Genomic DNA, 13282 nt, shown 5'->3' with positions numbered 1-13282 from the left:
ACAGAAGTTTTGGAGGAGCAAGATGTGAACTGATGCTCTGACTTTCATGGCAGAGACTGTCAATGTGTAGTTCCCTTGCATCAGACAGTAGGAGAGCAAGCATGTTGATGAAGCGAGATGGGCAGTTAATAGTTTCGGCAGCAAGCAATAATCCTTGTTTATAGGCACCTCACCATTGCTGAGATGTCTCGCCGCCCAGGACTTAGTTGGAAAATTTCTCCTGATATGGAGTAATGTCCCTGATTTATCACCATAGCCCATCTCATTCAGACCCCTATAATATTCTGCTTTCTGAATCCATAACTTATGTGTCTCCTTTCAACTGTGTTGGCAAATCAAGTGCTTTATAGCAGAGAGCTAGGAATTAAGGTGCAGGACCATCCGATCTCAACATTTCCACACTGACAAATCTGAAGCATTTACCGTATTCTACAATTGGGCTGTAGCAGGCAAAATCAATCCGTCTGTCATTGACCACATCCGAGGAAAATGTTCTCTTCAGGCGAGGGCAGCTACCTGAGAGAGATGGGGAGACAGAGAGAGTTAAACAGATCCATGTTTACAGCTTATGGCAGATTGTGAAATGGGACAGATTATTGGGCAAATGAATAGAGTGTGGCAATAACTTAGTATTGTGTGAGATAACGGTGAGTATGCCTATAGTGTCCAGTTGTTGCAGTTGACCAGAAACCAAACTGGTCCAGCCATAATGTGGCTCGGTCAAAGCTTAGCAATCCTACAGTGAGTAACTCACTTCCTGATCCCCAAAGTCTATCCATCATCTTTAAGGCACAACTCAGGAGTGTGATGGAATACTCCCCACTTGCCTGGATGAGTGCAGCTCCAACAACACTCAAGGAACTTGACACCATCCAGGGCAAAGCAACACTCATGTAACATTCAGCTCTTTCACGAATGATGCACAATGGTAGCAGTGTGTGCCATCTACAAGATACATTGCATTAATTCAACAAGGCTCCTCCAACGGCACCTTCCAAACCTACCACATTGAAGATAAGGGCAGCATGGAAATACCAACACCTGCAAGTTCCCCACCAAACCACACACCATACTTGGAAATATCTTGCTATTCCTTCAGCATCACTGGATCAGATTCCAAGGAACTTCCTTCCTGACAGCATTATGATTGCTCTTACTCCCCAAGGACAGCAGCGGTTCAAGAAGACAGCTCACCACCACCTTCTACAGGGCAACTGGGGATGGGCAATAAATGCTGCCCAGACAGTGTTGCCCACATTCCTTGACCAAATTAAAAAATTAAAGTTTTGGACCCAGGCAAAAAGTAGCACTTATTTTAAGAGTAATCCAGATTTCACCTCTGGATACTAGTGTGTGGTGACTGATGGATCTGATAAATCCATTCAAATAATCTAGTTAAAGGTTACCACTGCCCCATGTTCAATTTCTGTCTGAAAGTTATACTCAAATTTCCTGCCACTATCCTTTCAGCTGACACAATCCAGCCAGCAGAGAATTGCTGTGATTTTGGTTTGTCAATCATAGAGTCATAGATTCCTACAGCACGGAAACAGACACTTCAGTCCAACCAGGCCATGCTGACCATAATCCCAAACTAAACTAGCCCATCTGCCTGCTCCTGACCCATATCCCTCCACACCTTTCCAATGCATGTCTTTATCCAAGTCTCTTTCAAATATTATAATTGCGCCCATATCCATCACATCCTCAGGAAGTACATTCCACACATAAACCACCCTCTGTGTAAAAAGCTGGCCCCTCATGTCTTTTTAAATTTCTCTCTTCTCACCTTAAAAATGGACCCCCTAGTCTTGAAATCCCCCATCCTAGGGAAAAGAGACCTACCATTAACCCTATCTATCTATCATGACTTTTTAAACTTCTACAAGGTCTCCTCTCAACCTCCTAAGCTCCAGTGAAAGAAGTCCCAGCCTATCCAACCTTTCTTTATTTCTCAAACCTTCCATACCCAGCAACATCCTGGTACATCTTCTCTGAACCCTCTCCAGCTTAATAATACCCTTCCCACAACAGATCGACTGGAACCAGACACAGTACTCCAGAACAGGCCACACCAATGTCCTGTACAATCTCAACATGACATCTCAACTCCTATACTCAAAAGACTGAACAATGAAGGCAAGCATGTTAAATGCCTTTTTAACCACCCTGTCTATATATGACGTAAACTTCAAGGAATTGTGTCTGGTAACCAGGTTTCTCCTCCATTACACAGTCACTGCCATGTACGATTTTGAGTAACTCTATTAAATGCCCTCATCACCTTCCCTTCTCTGACGGAGAATAATTGCACTTCACCAGTGTCTTTCAGAGAAGCATCATCAAATAATGTAGGCACTGCTACAGCTCAGACAGGACCAGAAGGTTAAACACAGCTGCTAGTCATCATAGAATCCTTGCAGTGTGGGAACAGGCCATTCAGCCCAACACAGCCAGACTGCCCCTCCAAAGACCATCCCACCCAGACCCATTCCCCTACCCCTGCATTTCCCATCTCTAACCCAAACATTCCCTGGACACTACAGGCATGGCCAATTCACCTACCCTGCACATCTTTGGACCGTGGGAGGAAACCGGAGCACCCAGAGGAAACCCACGCAGACACGGGGAGAATGTGCAAGCTCCACACAGACAGTCGCCCGAGGGTGGAATCGAACCCTGGTCGCTGGCGTTATGAGGCAGCAGTGCTAACCTCAGAGCGACTAATCTTTGGATTTTCTCACATAGAAATAGAAACTTACCTTCAGCACATTCACAAACTTCATTCTGGCAGAGCTTTGATACGATGGTGCTTTGCTCTGGAGCATTATAAAATACGGCGCATTTAATACCTGCAACCCAATCAACAAATGACCAGAATTAACTCACTTGCAATACTTGTTTTACTGTTAGCTGCAATGGTCTGACATTCTAAATGCTAATGTCTGCCAATTGTACATGTTTGTTTATTGCAATCATTTAGCCAATATGCAGAAAGTGAATCAGAGATAATTACATTAGAGCCAATTTACTCTCTGCAGTATTGTACTGGCACTGGAGGGGGTGCAGAGGAGATTCACTTGGTTGATTCCGGAGTTGAGAGGGGTGGCTTATGACGAGAGATTGAGTAAACTGGGACTGTACTCATTGGAATTTGGAAGAATGGGGTTGGGGGGGAGTGGTGGTGGCGGTTCATATTATAGAAACATATGAAATAATGAAGGGTGTAGATAAGATAGAAGCAGGGAGGTTGTTTCCACCGGCGGGTGAAACTAGAATGGGGAGGCATAGCCTCAAAACAAGGGGGAGCAGATTTAGGACTGAGTTGAGGAGGAACTTCTTCACCCAAAGGATTGTGAATCTGTGGAATTCCCTGCTCAAGTGAAGCAGCTGAGGCTACCTCATTGAATGTTTTTAAGGCAAAGACAGATTTTTGAACAGTAAAGGAATTAAGGGTTATGGTGAGCAGGTGGGTAAGTGGAGTTGAATCCATGAAAAGATCTGCCATGATAATTGAATGGTGGGGAGGCTCAAGGGGCCAGATGGCCTGCTCCTGCTCTTTATTTCTTATGTTCTTATGTTCTTTCCTGTATGGTTCAAATGTGCCCCTTCCAACTTTTATGTATGTACAGAATATGCCAGATAATAGGGTATAATTGATGCCAGTCAGTGTGCAGTGTGCCCCCTAGTGACAGCTCCAGTTCAAATACAATACTCCACAGATGTTTAGCAATGATTTACTGCAACCTGGTAATCAATAGCCTGGGCATATCTCAGGTTCACTTTTGAAAACTATAAGGGCACAGCACGATAAAAGTTAATGGCAAACTAATTGTAACAGTAATGTACAACTAGTGTGTTTCACTGTTGATGTTACAGAGCCCAGTATGCAAAATGGAATGGTTTTCTCCTGTCTCGTAATCTCTATCCCCAATATCAACCACAAAATGTCACAGTGTCCGCTTCCGCATGTGTCCAGTGCACAGTGAGTAAAAGGGAATGATTCACTCTTGTCTGGTGTTGTACTGTGATGATGCTATGGCTTTAAGAGGTGTGTTTTGTCCTGGTTTCTTTTACTCAGAGATTGGGAGACAGGTGTCAAACAGTCTATTCAACTTGTGAGGACTTGGAGTATTTTTTAAGTTGGAACAATAGAAGCAGCCTGAATGCGCGTGGTCAAGTTCCCACAGCTCCAGGATTTTTAGGTTTAGCTTTTGGCAGTTGTTGCTGGGGTTTCAGCAGGTTTGGAAGGCACTGCATCTCTCCCAGTTGCTACATTCTCTCACTCAGAATTGTTTTGTTAATGCTGTTTCCTCCTGGATTGGAGAACTGCATATGAGACAAGCTGTTTTCTGAATGTGCCAAGGGTGTGCTTATGGGATGTTACTATATTAGCATGGTTACTGTTTCGTGGTAAAATAATCTATTGTTTGGTTACGTTTTCCAATAGAGTTAAGTTATTTCAAGTTCCTTTTTTTTTGTGGCATTTTAACTGTCGTGTTTGAATAAAACGTGTTTTGTTTAACGTCGAGCAGTTTGACCAATCGAATTGCATCTGGAACATAGCACCTCACATTTACTTTTAAAATAAGAAACTGTTAGGGTCTAGGCAACCTTTTCATTATATTTTGAGGGGGTCTGGTCTGATTCATAGCAGTATGACCAGTATGAGTCTTAGTGTCAGCACCTCAGGCTGCACCTTACATGATTTTTGGCTAAATGCATTTAAATTTTTAGAAGGCTTTTTTTTTGCCGTGCAGTCTAGTGAGATTTCTCACTGCCTCTTACCAAACTCACCTCATCAAGCAACACCCATGTTCCTCATGTCCAATTCTAGCCACATCTTCCCATGCGCTGCTGCCAGAAGAACTTGCCACTGCTAGGATATTCCAGGCTTGACCGGCACCCCTGGCACCAGTGCAATCTTTAGATATGAAACTGAATATTAAGGAGGCGAGTTGTGGCTTTTAACAAGCTTTAACACCCCTTCCACGGCAACTCACTGCTGGATAATATGAAACTTGCTTTGCCACTTGACAAAATGTAAAAGATGCAGCAAGATGCTCATGACATTGAGAAAAGCCTTGTGGGGCTCCTCACATAGTTCCACCACTAACTCTCCTTGATATGTTTTGAGGAAGTTTGGACTAGTCCATAACAGTCCACATCACTCAAAGCCTTATTATAGGGTCCACAGTAGGGAAATGAATGTTCCATGTCATGAAACATCAACTCAAGTGAAGACCTTGCTAATATGTATTCAAACTAGAAAATATATTGAGGCAGAGTCTGTACTCACTTGGGTTGTAATAATCGTAAAGTGTTGCACTTGCTGGTTGGATTAATCCAATGGGAATTATTTGCTTAGCACCAAATACAAAACATTCTTTCTGATCTGTAACCTAGATAGGAAGCAATTGACAAAGCAGGTTCACAAAGAGACACATAAAATGCACGCTCCCATGATTTTAAATAGTAATTCAAGATTTAGACACATGAGGAGGTGACTTGCTAATTGAGCCTTCAACTCCATTTAGTCTGATCCCAGATCATTGATAATCCCATTCCCCTACCTTTTAGGAACAGATCCCCTGATATCCTTCCCCAATGAAAAGAAATCCACCTATGTCTTTAAAGGTCCAAATATCTACATGTCTGTTGTCTTCAGCGGGAAACATTCAGCCATCCACCACACTACGTGTGATAAATTACTTTCTGATTTGATTCCTGAAAGGTTTAGCTCAAACTTGAAGAATAAAATGTCACTTTGCACTTGGCTCCCCCACTACACAAAATAATATCTTCCTCTCTATTGTTCCTGCAATAGACTAAAAGCTCAAATATTATTTTTGATGGAACAATAGAGGACAATTCCATCAACATTATTCACAGTGGCCATCATAGCATTGCTGGTGTATAAACTCATGATTCATAAAGCCTCTGTAGTAATGTGCTGACATCTTTCATTTGAAATTCAGTTGTAGATGAAAGCTCCATTTGGTTTGAGGTGAACAGGCCAAGAGGTCACTAAGCTATGGTACTTTGACCCAAACATTCAATTCTGATAGCAAAGAGAGAACGAGCATACATAACATAATTGGCAAACCATGACATTACCGTGTCCAGATAGAGGAGCATCCTCCCATCTTTGAACTCATACGAATCGATGTACCTGTCGGTGAGGTCTTTCAACTGGAAAGAAACATATTTCCAATTACCACCATTACAAACACATCCACTCCTGATTGATATGGACACTTTTTATGCCATGCATTCTAATAAAGGGATGCCACAATATAGTTTTTGGGTCCACGTGATTGCAACAAGAGGAAACTCTTCATCTGGGAAAGAATATTTAAATTCACTTTGGCCCTCGTATACAAATGTTCATGACAGTTAATGATCAGCCCTGTTCATCAACGCAAATTGGAAAGTGGAGATACCAAAGAAGGAGCTGCAATAGCTGGGGCTGAGCAGAACCATTTGGGAAACTGACGTGGCCTAATAGTGGAACTGAGCATTGCAAAGAATGTCACCATTGTGTCTCTGTCCAGTAGTTGGCCAAGGAAAATTAGTCACATTCCTTATCATACCTTTATGCTATCTCCATTAATTGGAAGTCAGTTCTGATTTAACAACTATTTATGATTTGCACCATCATCTTTTATTGAGTTTAGTCAATCTTTGAGATACGCAGTGCCACTAAGTAGCAGATGTACATACAGATAGAAAAGACAGGGCTGAGTCGTCCCACATTTAAGCAGATTGTCATTTTCATCGAGTTTCATGCAGGGTTTCTCCCCTCAAGGCCAAACCAGGTTCCTCATGCAATCGTCCCAAACTCATGGGGAGGCATGGTGGCTCAGTGGTTAGCACTGCTGCCTCATAGCACCAGGGACCCAGGTTTGGTTCCAGCCTCCGGTGACTGCCTGGTAGAGTTTGCACATTCTCCCTGTGTATGTGTGGCTTTCTTCCCCCAGTCCAAAGATGTGTAGGTGGACTGAACTGTGGGGAAATGCAGGGTTACGGGGATAGGGTCTCAGTCTGTAAAACACTTCATGGCTTGTGGCATTTTCCCCAGACACAACAGGTAAGGGGAAATTATGAATGCAGCTATATCTCTTTTTTTGTTAAATGAGTTAACCATTGCACGTCAATAACCTGCTCGCTGATGTTTAATTTGCATCTTGCCTGGATCTCTCAGTGGGCAAAAAGGCTGGACTCCAGCAGTGAGAGTGACTGTGAACTGTAGCATCATGGAGCCTCTCATAATTGAAGTCAACAGGACTCATTGGGTTACAACCAGTACAAAAGGGAGATGGTTGTTGTTGGGGATCAATCACCTCAGATTCAGGGATACAGAAACATAGGACCAGGGCTGAGCCATTCAATCTCTGTTCTAGCATTGTAGATCATGGCCGATTATCTATTTCAATGACATTCTGAGATCTCCATCTCCAGAAATCTATTGATTTCCAGCCCGAGCTTCCACAGTATCCTTTGACCAAGATTCACTACCCTCTGAGTGAAGAAATTCATCCTCATCTCCGTCTTAATTGGCCTACTTCTTAGTTTGAAGCTGTGGTCCCTGGCTCTTGGCTTACCACCCCAAGGGAAACGTTCTATCTATATCCAGCCTGACATGCCCTGTTAGAACTTTGTGAGTTTCAATAAGATCGTCTCTCTAGAGTGTACAGGCCCAGCTTCTTCAATCTCTCCTTACAAGGCTTAGAAATTAATCTGTTAAATCTATGCCGATCTATGGTTACTGCATCCTCCCTCAGACAATGGGACCAAAGCTGAACACATTACTCCAGGTGGTCTCACCAAAAGTTCCAATGTAATTGCACAAAGATATCTTTACTCCTGTACTCAAACCCCTTCCTCAGGACAGTGTCATATGCCAAACTATATTCATCTGCTTTATCAGTGACTACTCTACCATTGCAGAAACATAGAAACCTAGAGGATTGGAACAGGAGAAGGCATTTGACCTCTACAGCCTGTTCCGCCATTCAATATGATCATGGCTGATCATTGAACTCAATGCCATCATCCCATTCTCCTTGATCCATTTTGCCACAAAGGCTTTTTCTACTTCTATCTTGGAAACACATAACGTTTTGGCCTCAAACACTTTTTGTAGTAGTGAATTACACAGTCTCTCTAAGTGATGTAATTTCTCATCTTAGTCCCAAAACGTTTACCCCTTAACCTTAAACTGTGACTAGACTGTCCCATCATTGGGACATCCTTCCTGCCTATAACTTGTCTAATCCTTTTCGCATTTCATAGGTTTCTACGAGATTCCCCCTTCATTCTTCCCAACTCCAGTGAATACAACCTAACTGACTCAATTTCTCAACACGTCAGTCCTGTCATCCCAGGAATCAATTTGATAAACCTTTGCTGCACTCCTATAGAAAGAAGATCCTTCCTCAGGTAAGGAGAACAAAACTGCACTTAATATTCCAGGTGTGGGCTTACCAATTCCCTGATAATTTCATGATGTAGAAGGGTGTTGGACTGGGGTGGACAAGGTCAGGAATCACACGACACCAGGTTGTAGTCCAACAGGTTTATTTGAAATCACAAGCTTTTGTAACACTGCTCCTTCGTCAGATGAAGTCCTGGCGATCTGACGAAGGAGCAGCACTCCGAAAGCTTGTGATTTCAAGTAAACCTGTTGGACTATACCCTGGTGTAGTGTGATTCCTGAGCTGATAATTGCAGCAAGACATCTTGCTCCTGGACTTGAATTCTCTCACTATGAAGGCCATGATTCAGTTTGACTTCTTTACTACCTGCTGCACCTGCATGCTTATTTTCAGTGACTGGTACACAAGGACATCCAGGTCTCACTGAACATTCTCCCCTTTCAATTTACAAACATTCAAATAATAATCTGCCTTCCTAATTTTGCTACCAAAGTAAATAATCTCACATTTACCACATTATACTTCATCCACCATGCATTTGTCAACTCACGAAGCCTGTTCCAAATCATACTGCAACATCTCTGCATCCTCCTCACAGCTCACCCTTCCCACCTAGCTTTGTGTCATCTGCAAATTTTGAGATAATATATTTAGTTCCCTCATCTAAATCATTAACATATATTATGAATAACTGGGGTCCTAGTACAAATCCCTGTGACACCCTACTAATCACTGCCTGCCATTCAGAAACAAACCTCTTATTCCTACCCTTTGTTCTCTGTGTGCTAACCAATTTTCAATCCATCTCAATACATTATCCTCAATTCCATGTGCTTTAATTTTACACATTAATCTCTTATGTGGGACTTTGTCAAAAGCCCTTTTGAAAATCCAAATAAACTACATTCACTGGCTCTTCCTAATCAATTCTGCCAGTTACATCCTTGAAGAATTCTGATAGATTTGTCAAGCATGATTTCCCTCTTGTGACTGTATCTAATTCTACCACGGTTTTCTAATTGCTCCACTATAAATTCCTTGATAATTGACTCTAGCATTGCTCCCACGACAGACATCAGAATCACTGGTCTATAATTCCCTCATTTCTTTCTGCCATCCTTTTTAAATAGTGGGATTACATTAGCTACCCTCCAATCTGTAAGAGCTGTTCCCAGAGTCTAAAGAATCTTGGAAGATGACCACTAAGATATCCACTATATCTAGGGATATTCCCTTAAGTAGTCTGGGATGTCGATTATCAGGCCTTGGGGATTTATCAGCCTTCAACCCTGTCAATTTCTCCAAAACTATTCAATAATACAGATATGCTTCAGTTCCTCCCTCTTCCTAAATCCTGTCTTCTCCATCATTTCTGGTATATTATTTGTGTCCTCCTTTGTGAAGACAGAAGTGAAGTATGAATTTGGTTTGACAGCTATTTCTTTGCTCCCTGTTACAAATTCCCCTGTTTCTGACTGTAAAGGGCCTACATTTTTGTTCCCTTCTCATACCTTTTGAAATGTTTACAGTCAGCTCTTAAGTTCACCACGAGCTTATACTCTATTTTCCCCTGATTAATCAATACTTTTGGCCTTTTTTGATGACTTCTAAATGTTCCCAATTCTGTAGTTTGTTTTTCTTTCCAATTTGTCTGCCTCATGTTTGCATCTAATATTATTTCTAACTCCCCTCATAAGCCATGGTTTGGCCACTGTTCTCTTCGCACTCATGCTCATGAGAGGAATAAAATTTTTGTGTTGTTTGCCCATTCACTTTTGGAATGTTTGCAATAGTCTTTCCACTGTCATTCCTTTCAGTAACATTTCTCAATCCAGCGTAACCAACTCACACCTCACACCATCGTAGTTTCATTTATTAAGATTCAGGACATTAATCTCAGAATTAACTACTTCCCTTTCCATCTGGATGAAAGAGTCTATCATATTATGGTCACCATCCTGAAGGGGTCTCTCACAACAATAATTACCAATTATTCCTTTCTCGTTGTATTATACCCAGTCTAACATGTTCTGTTTTCTAGTTATTTCCTTTGCTTTGGTCCAAAAAATGATCCTGTATACACTTTAGGAATTCCTCCTTCAATGTATTGACTAATTTGATTCTATATGTAGATTAAAGTCACCCATAATTACACATTTTCCATTACATTTTGATGGTCTACGTACAACCCCACTTTTATGTTTTTTTTTGCCTCTTGGTATTTCTTAATTCTACCCACACAGATTCAACATTATGCGAGCCCTAGTATCTTTCCTCAATATCATGTTGATATCCTTTTTAACCAAAATGCAACACTTTTCCACTTCTGTCCTAAATACTGAATTTCCCTGGGTATCAGTTCCCATCCCTGGTCACCCCTGCAGCCATGTCTGCATAATCCCAACTATATCATACCCATTCATATCTATTTGCATGATTAATTCATTACTTTATTTTGAATGCTCCATGTATTCAGACATGAAGCTTTAAGGCTTGTCTTTTTTTACATTCCTTGTCCCATTCCCACTTTTTAATTTCCTTTATTCATGGGATGAGGGCGTCACTGGCCCATCCTCTAATTGCCCAGCAGGCAGTTCAGAGTCAACCACATTGCTGTGAGTCTGGAGTCACATGTAGGCCAGACCACGTAAGGATGGCAGTTTCCTTCTCTAAAGGATATTAGTGAACCATGTGGGTTTTTCCCTGACAATAAACAATGGATTGTTATGGTCATCATTAGACTGCTAATTCCAGATATTTATTGAATTCAAATTCCACCATCTGCTGTGGCTGGATTGGAACCCAGGTCCCCAGAACATTATCTGGGTCTCTGGATTAACAATCTGGTGATAATACCACTAGGCCATTGCCTCCCCGCAATATAGACTTGCTTGATTCTAACCCTTGATCCCTTTGTCAATCACTTCTCTTACTCCCCTTTCTGTCATTTGTCATTGCTTCCTGTGATGCCTTGCTGCCAATTTAGTTTAAACCCTCCCCAACCACTATAAAGTTGGAAGTGGAGATGTTCATTGATGACTGTGTAGGGTCCAGCTCTATTTGCAATTTGTGTGTAATGCAGCAATTTGTGTCCATCTGGAGAAGGACCGCTAAGTCTTGCATTGATAAATGGCAGGGCATATTCTTGCCACACCATTGACAGGAAAAGGCCTATCTTCGAAAGCAAGATGTCTGTCAGCTTAATTGAACTCACTGCCCGATTGCAAGCCCACTCTAGCATTGGAACAATTCTAATGTCTCCACAAAACAATAAGAAATTTACAATCTTTATCCCAGTTATTATTTCAGAGATTTTTTTTTTCCCCTGAAGATACGGTCATTTTTAAAGCCTAATTTGATTTCATGATTCCATAAGAAAAATGCACTGTTTTGTCTCGACAAGTTAATAATTCCAATTGTTATTCAACAAGCAATAACCTTGAGAAGACAAAAAAGCCTAACCTTATCCAAATCTGCATTTTTTGGCTCAAAACCACTGAGCATTGAGATGTCCACAATAGCCATTCCAGGGGCTCTCTGTCTGTTCTCACCATCCGGCTCATGCCTTTGTGAAAGAAAACAAATATTTCAAATCACACCAATGTAAACAGTTAGCTCCCAGTATACTGAAAGTAAGGTGAATACACGGTTTCATTTTAATGTGAGCATTGTTGAAGTATTTCTTTTTCATTCATTCATGGGATGAATGCATCACTGGCTAGGTCAGCATTCATTGCTCATCCCTAATTGCCCAGAGGGCAGTTTAGAGTCAATCACATTGTGGTGGGTCTGGAGTCACATGTAGGCCAGACTAGACTGTAGTGATTGTAACGAGATCAGCTAGGTTAACCTCATAGAATATTGGTTCCCTGATTGTGGCTGTTAATCTGGTCCAATCAGGGAGCCCTGGCTGACAGATAGAAACAGGAGCGTCAGAGGTTCTGTTCACTCTAGGAACCAGCTCTGATAGAGCTGGATCAGCGTCAAGGACCCTGCACGTTTAAATAAAGGGTGACTTGGTGATGGGATACCGACCTCTGTGGAGTTATTTCACAGTCAGATAAGGATGGCAGCTTCCTTCTCCAAAAGGACATTACTGAACCAGATGTCAAAAACTAACAATGCATTTGTGCTAATCATTAGATTTTTACTTTCAGTTTTTTTAGTGAATTCAAATGCCACCATCTGCTGTGACAGGATTTGAACCTGGATCCCCAGAACTTTCCCTTGGATCAACAGTCCAGCAAATGTACCACTAGGCTGTCACCTCCCCTTAATAAGTAAAAGTGTACAAAAACAGAAGTTGTTGGAAAAGCTCAGCAGGTCTGGCAGCATCTGTGAAGAAAAAGCCTGAGTTAATGTTTCGGGTCCAGTCACCCTTCCTCAGAACAAGTAAAAGTGTACATTGCCACAGCAATCTGGGCTCCTTCTTTGGTAAACTCAGTTGGCTGGTATGGATCAAATCGGTGCCAACAACATGAGGCTCAATCCCCATTTTGGCTGGAGTGGATCCGAACCTTACCTCCTTTCCATACCCCTGATGGGTACATAGCTCAAAAAGGTGAAAAGGCGCGGAGGTAAGATTGGCAGCTTGCTTTACAGTCAGTTCAAGAGAAAAGACATTTGGATACACGGTCATTCAACCACCGTCCAGCTGCCCACCCCCACCATCCATTTGTGGTTTCATCACAGCCTACATTGTGTGACAGAGATCTGGAGTCACACGTAGGCCAGACCAGGTAAGGATGGCAATTTCCCTTTTCAAAGGACAAGAGTGAACCAGACGTGGTTTTTCCTGACAATTGATACATTATTAGATCCTTAATATTAGGTTTTATTTTAAT

The 13282-nt window shown here is 41.9% G+C and overlaps 1 protein-coding gene across 1 annotated transcript in view; it reads right to left on the bottom strand.

The window, feature by feature from the left end:
• Positions 1-13282, bottom strand: part of c4 (complement component 4) — a 100437-nt gene that overhangs the window by 4120 nt on the left and 83035 nt on the right. The window contains exons 34-38 of the mRNA XM_048616512.1: positions 11901-12003; positions 6118-6192; positions 5300-5402; positions 2763-2852; positions 424-516 (exon numbers count right to left, since the gene is read on the bottom strand). Coding sequence (XP_048472469.1) covers positions 424-516; positions 2763-2852; positions 5300-5402; positions 6118-6192; positions 11901-12003 — 464 coding nt within the window. The remainder of the gene's footprint in view (positions 1-423; positions 517-2762; positions 2853-5299; positions 5403-6117; positions 6193-11900; positions 12004-13282) is intronic.

The sequence above is a fragment of the Rhincodon typus genome, chromosome 35, assembly GCF_021869965.1.
Source record: "Rhincodon typus isolate 14 chromosome 35, sRhiTyp1.1, whole genome shotgun sequence".
Taxonomy (NCBI): Eukaryota; Metazoa; Chordata; class Chondrichthyes; order Orectolobiformes; family Rhincodontidae; genus Rhincodon; species Rhincodon typus.
The sequence above is the reverse complement of the archived record's forward strand: the minus strand, read 5'-3'. Positions and strand labels throughout refer to the sequence as shown.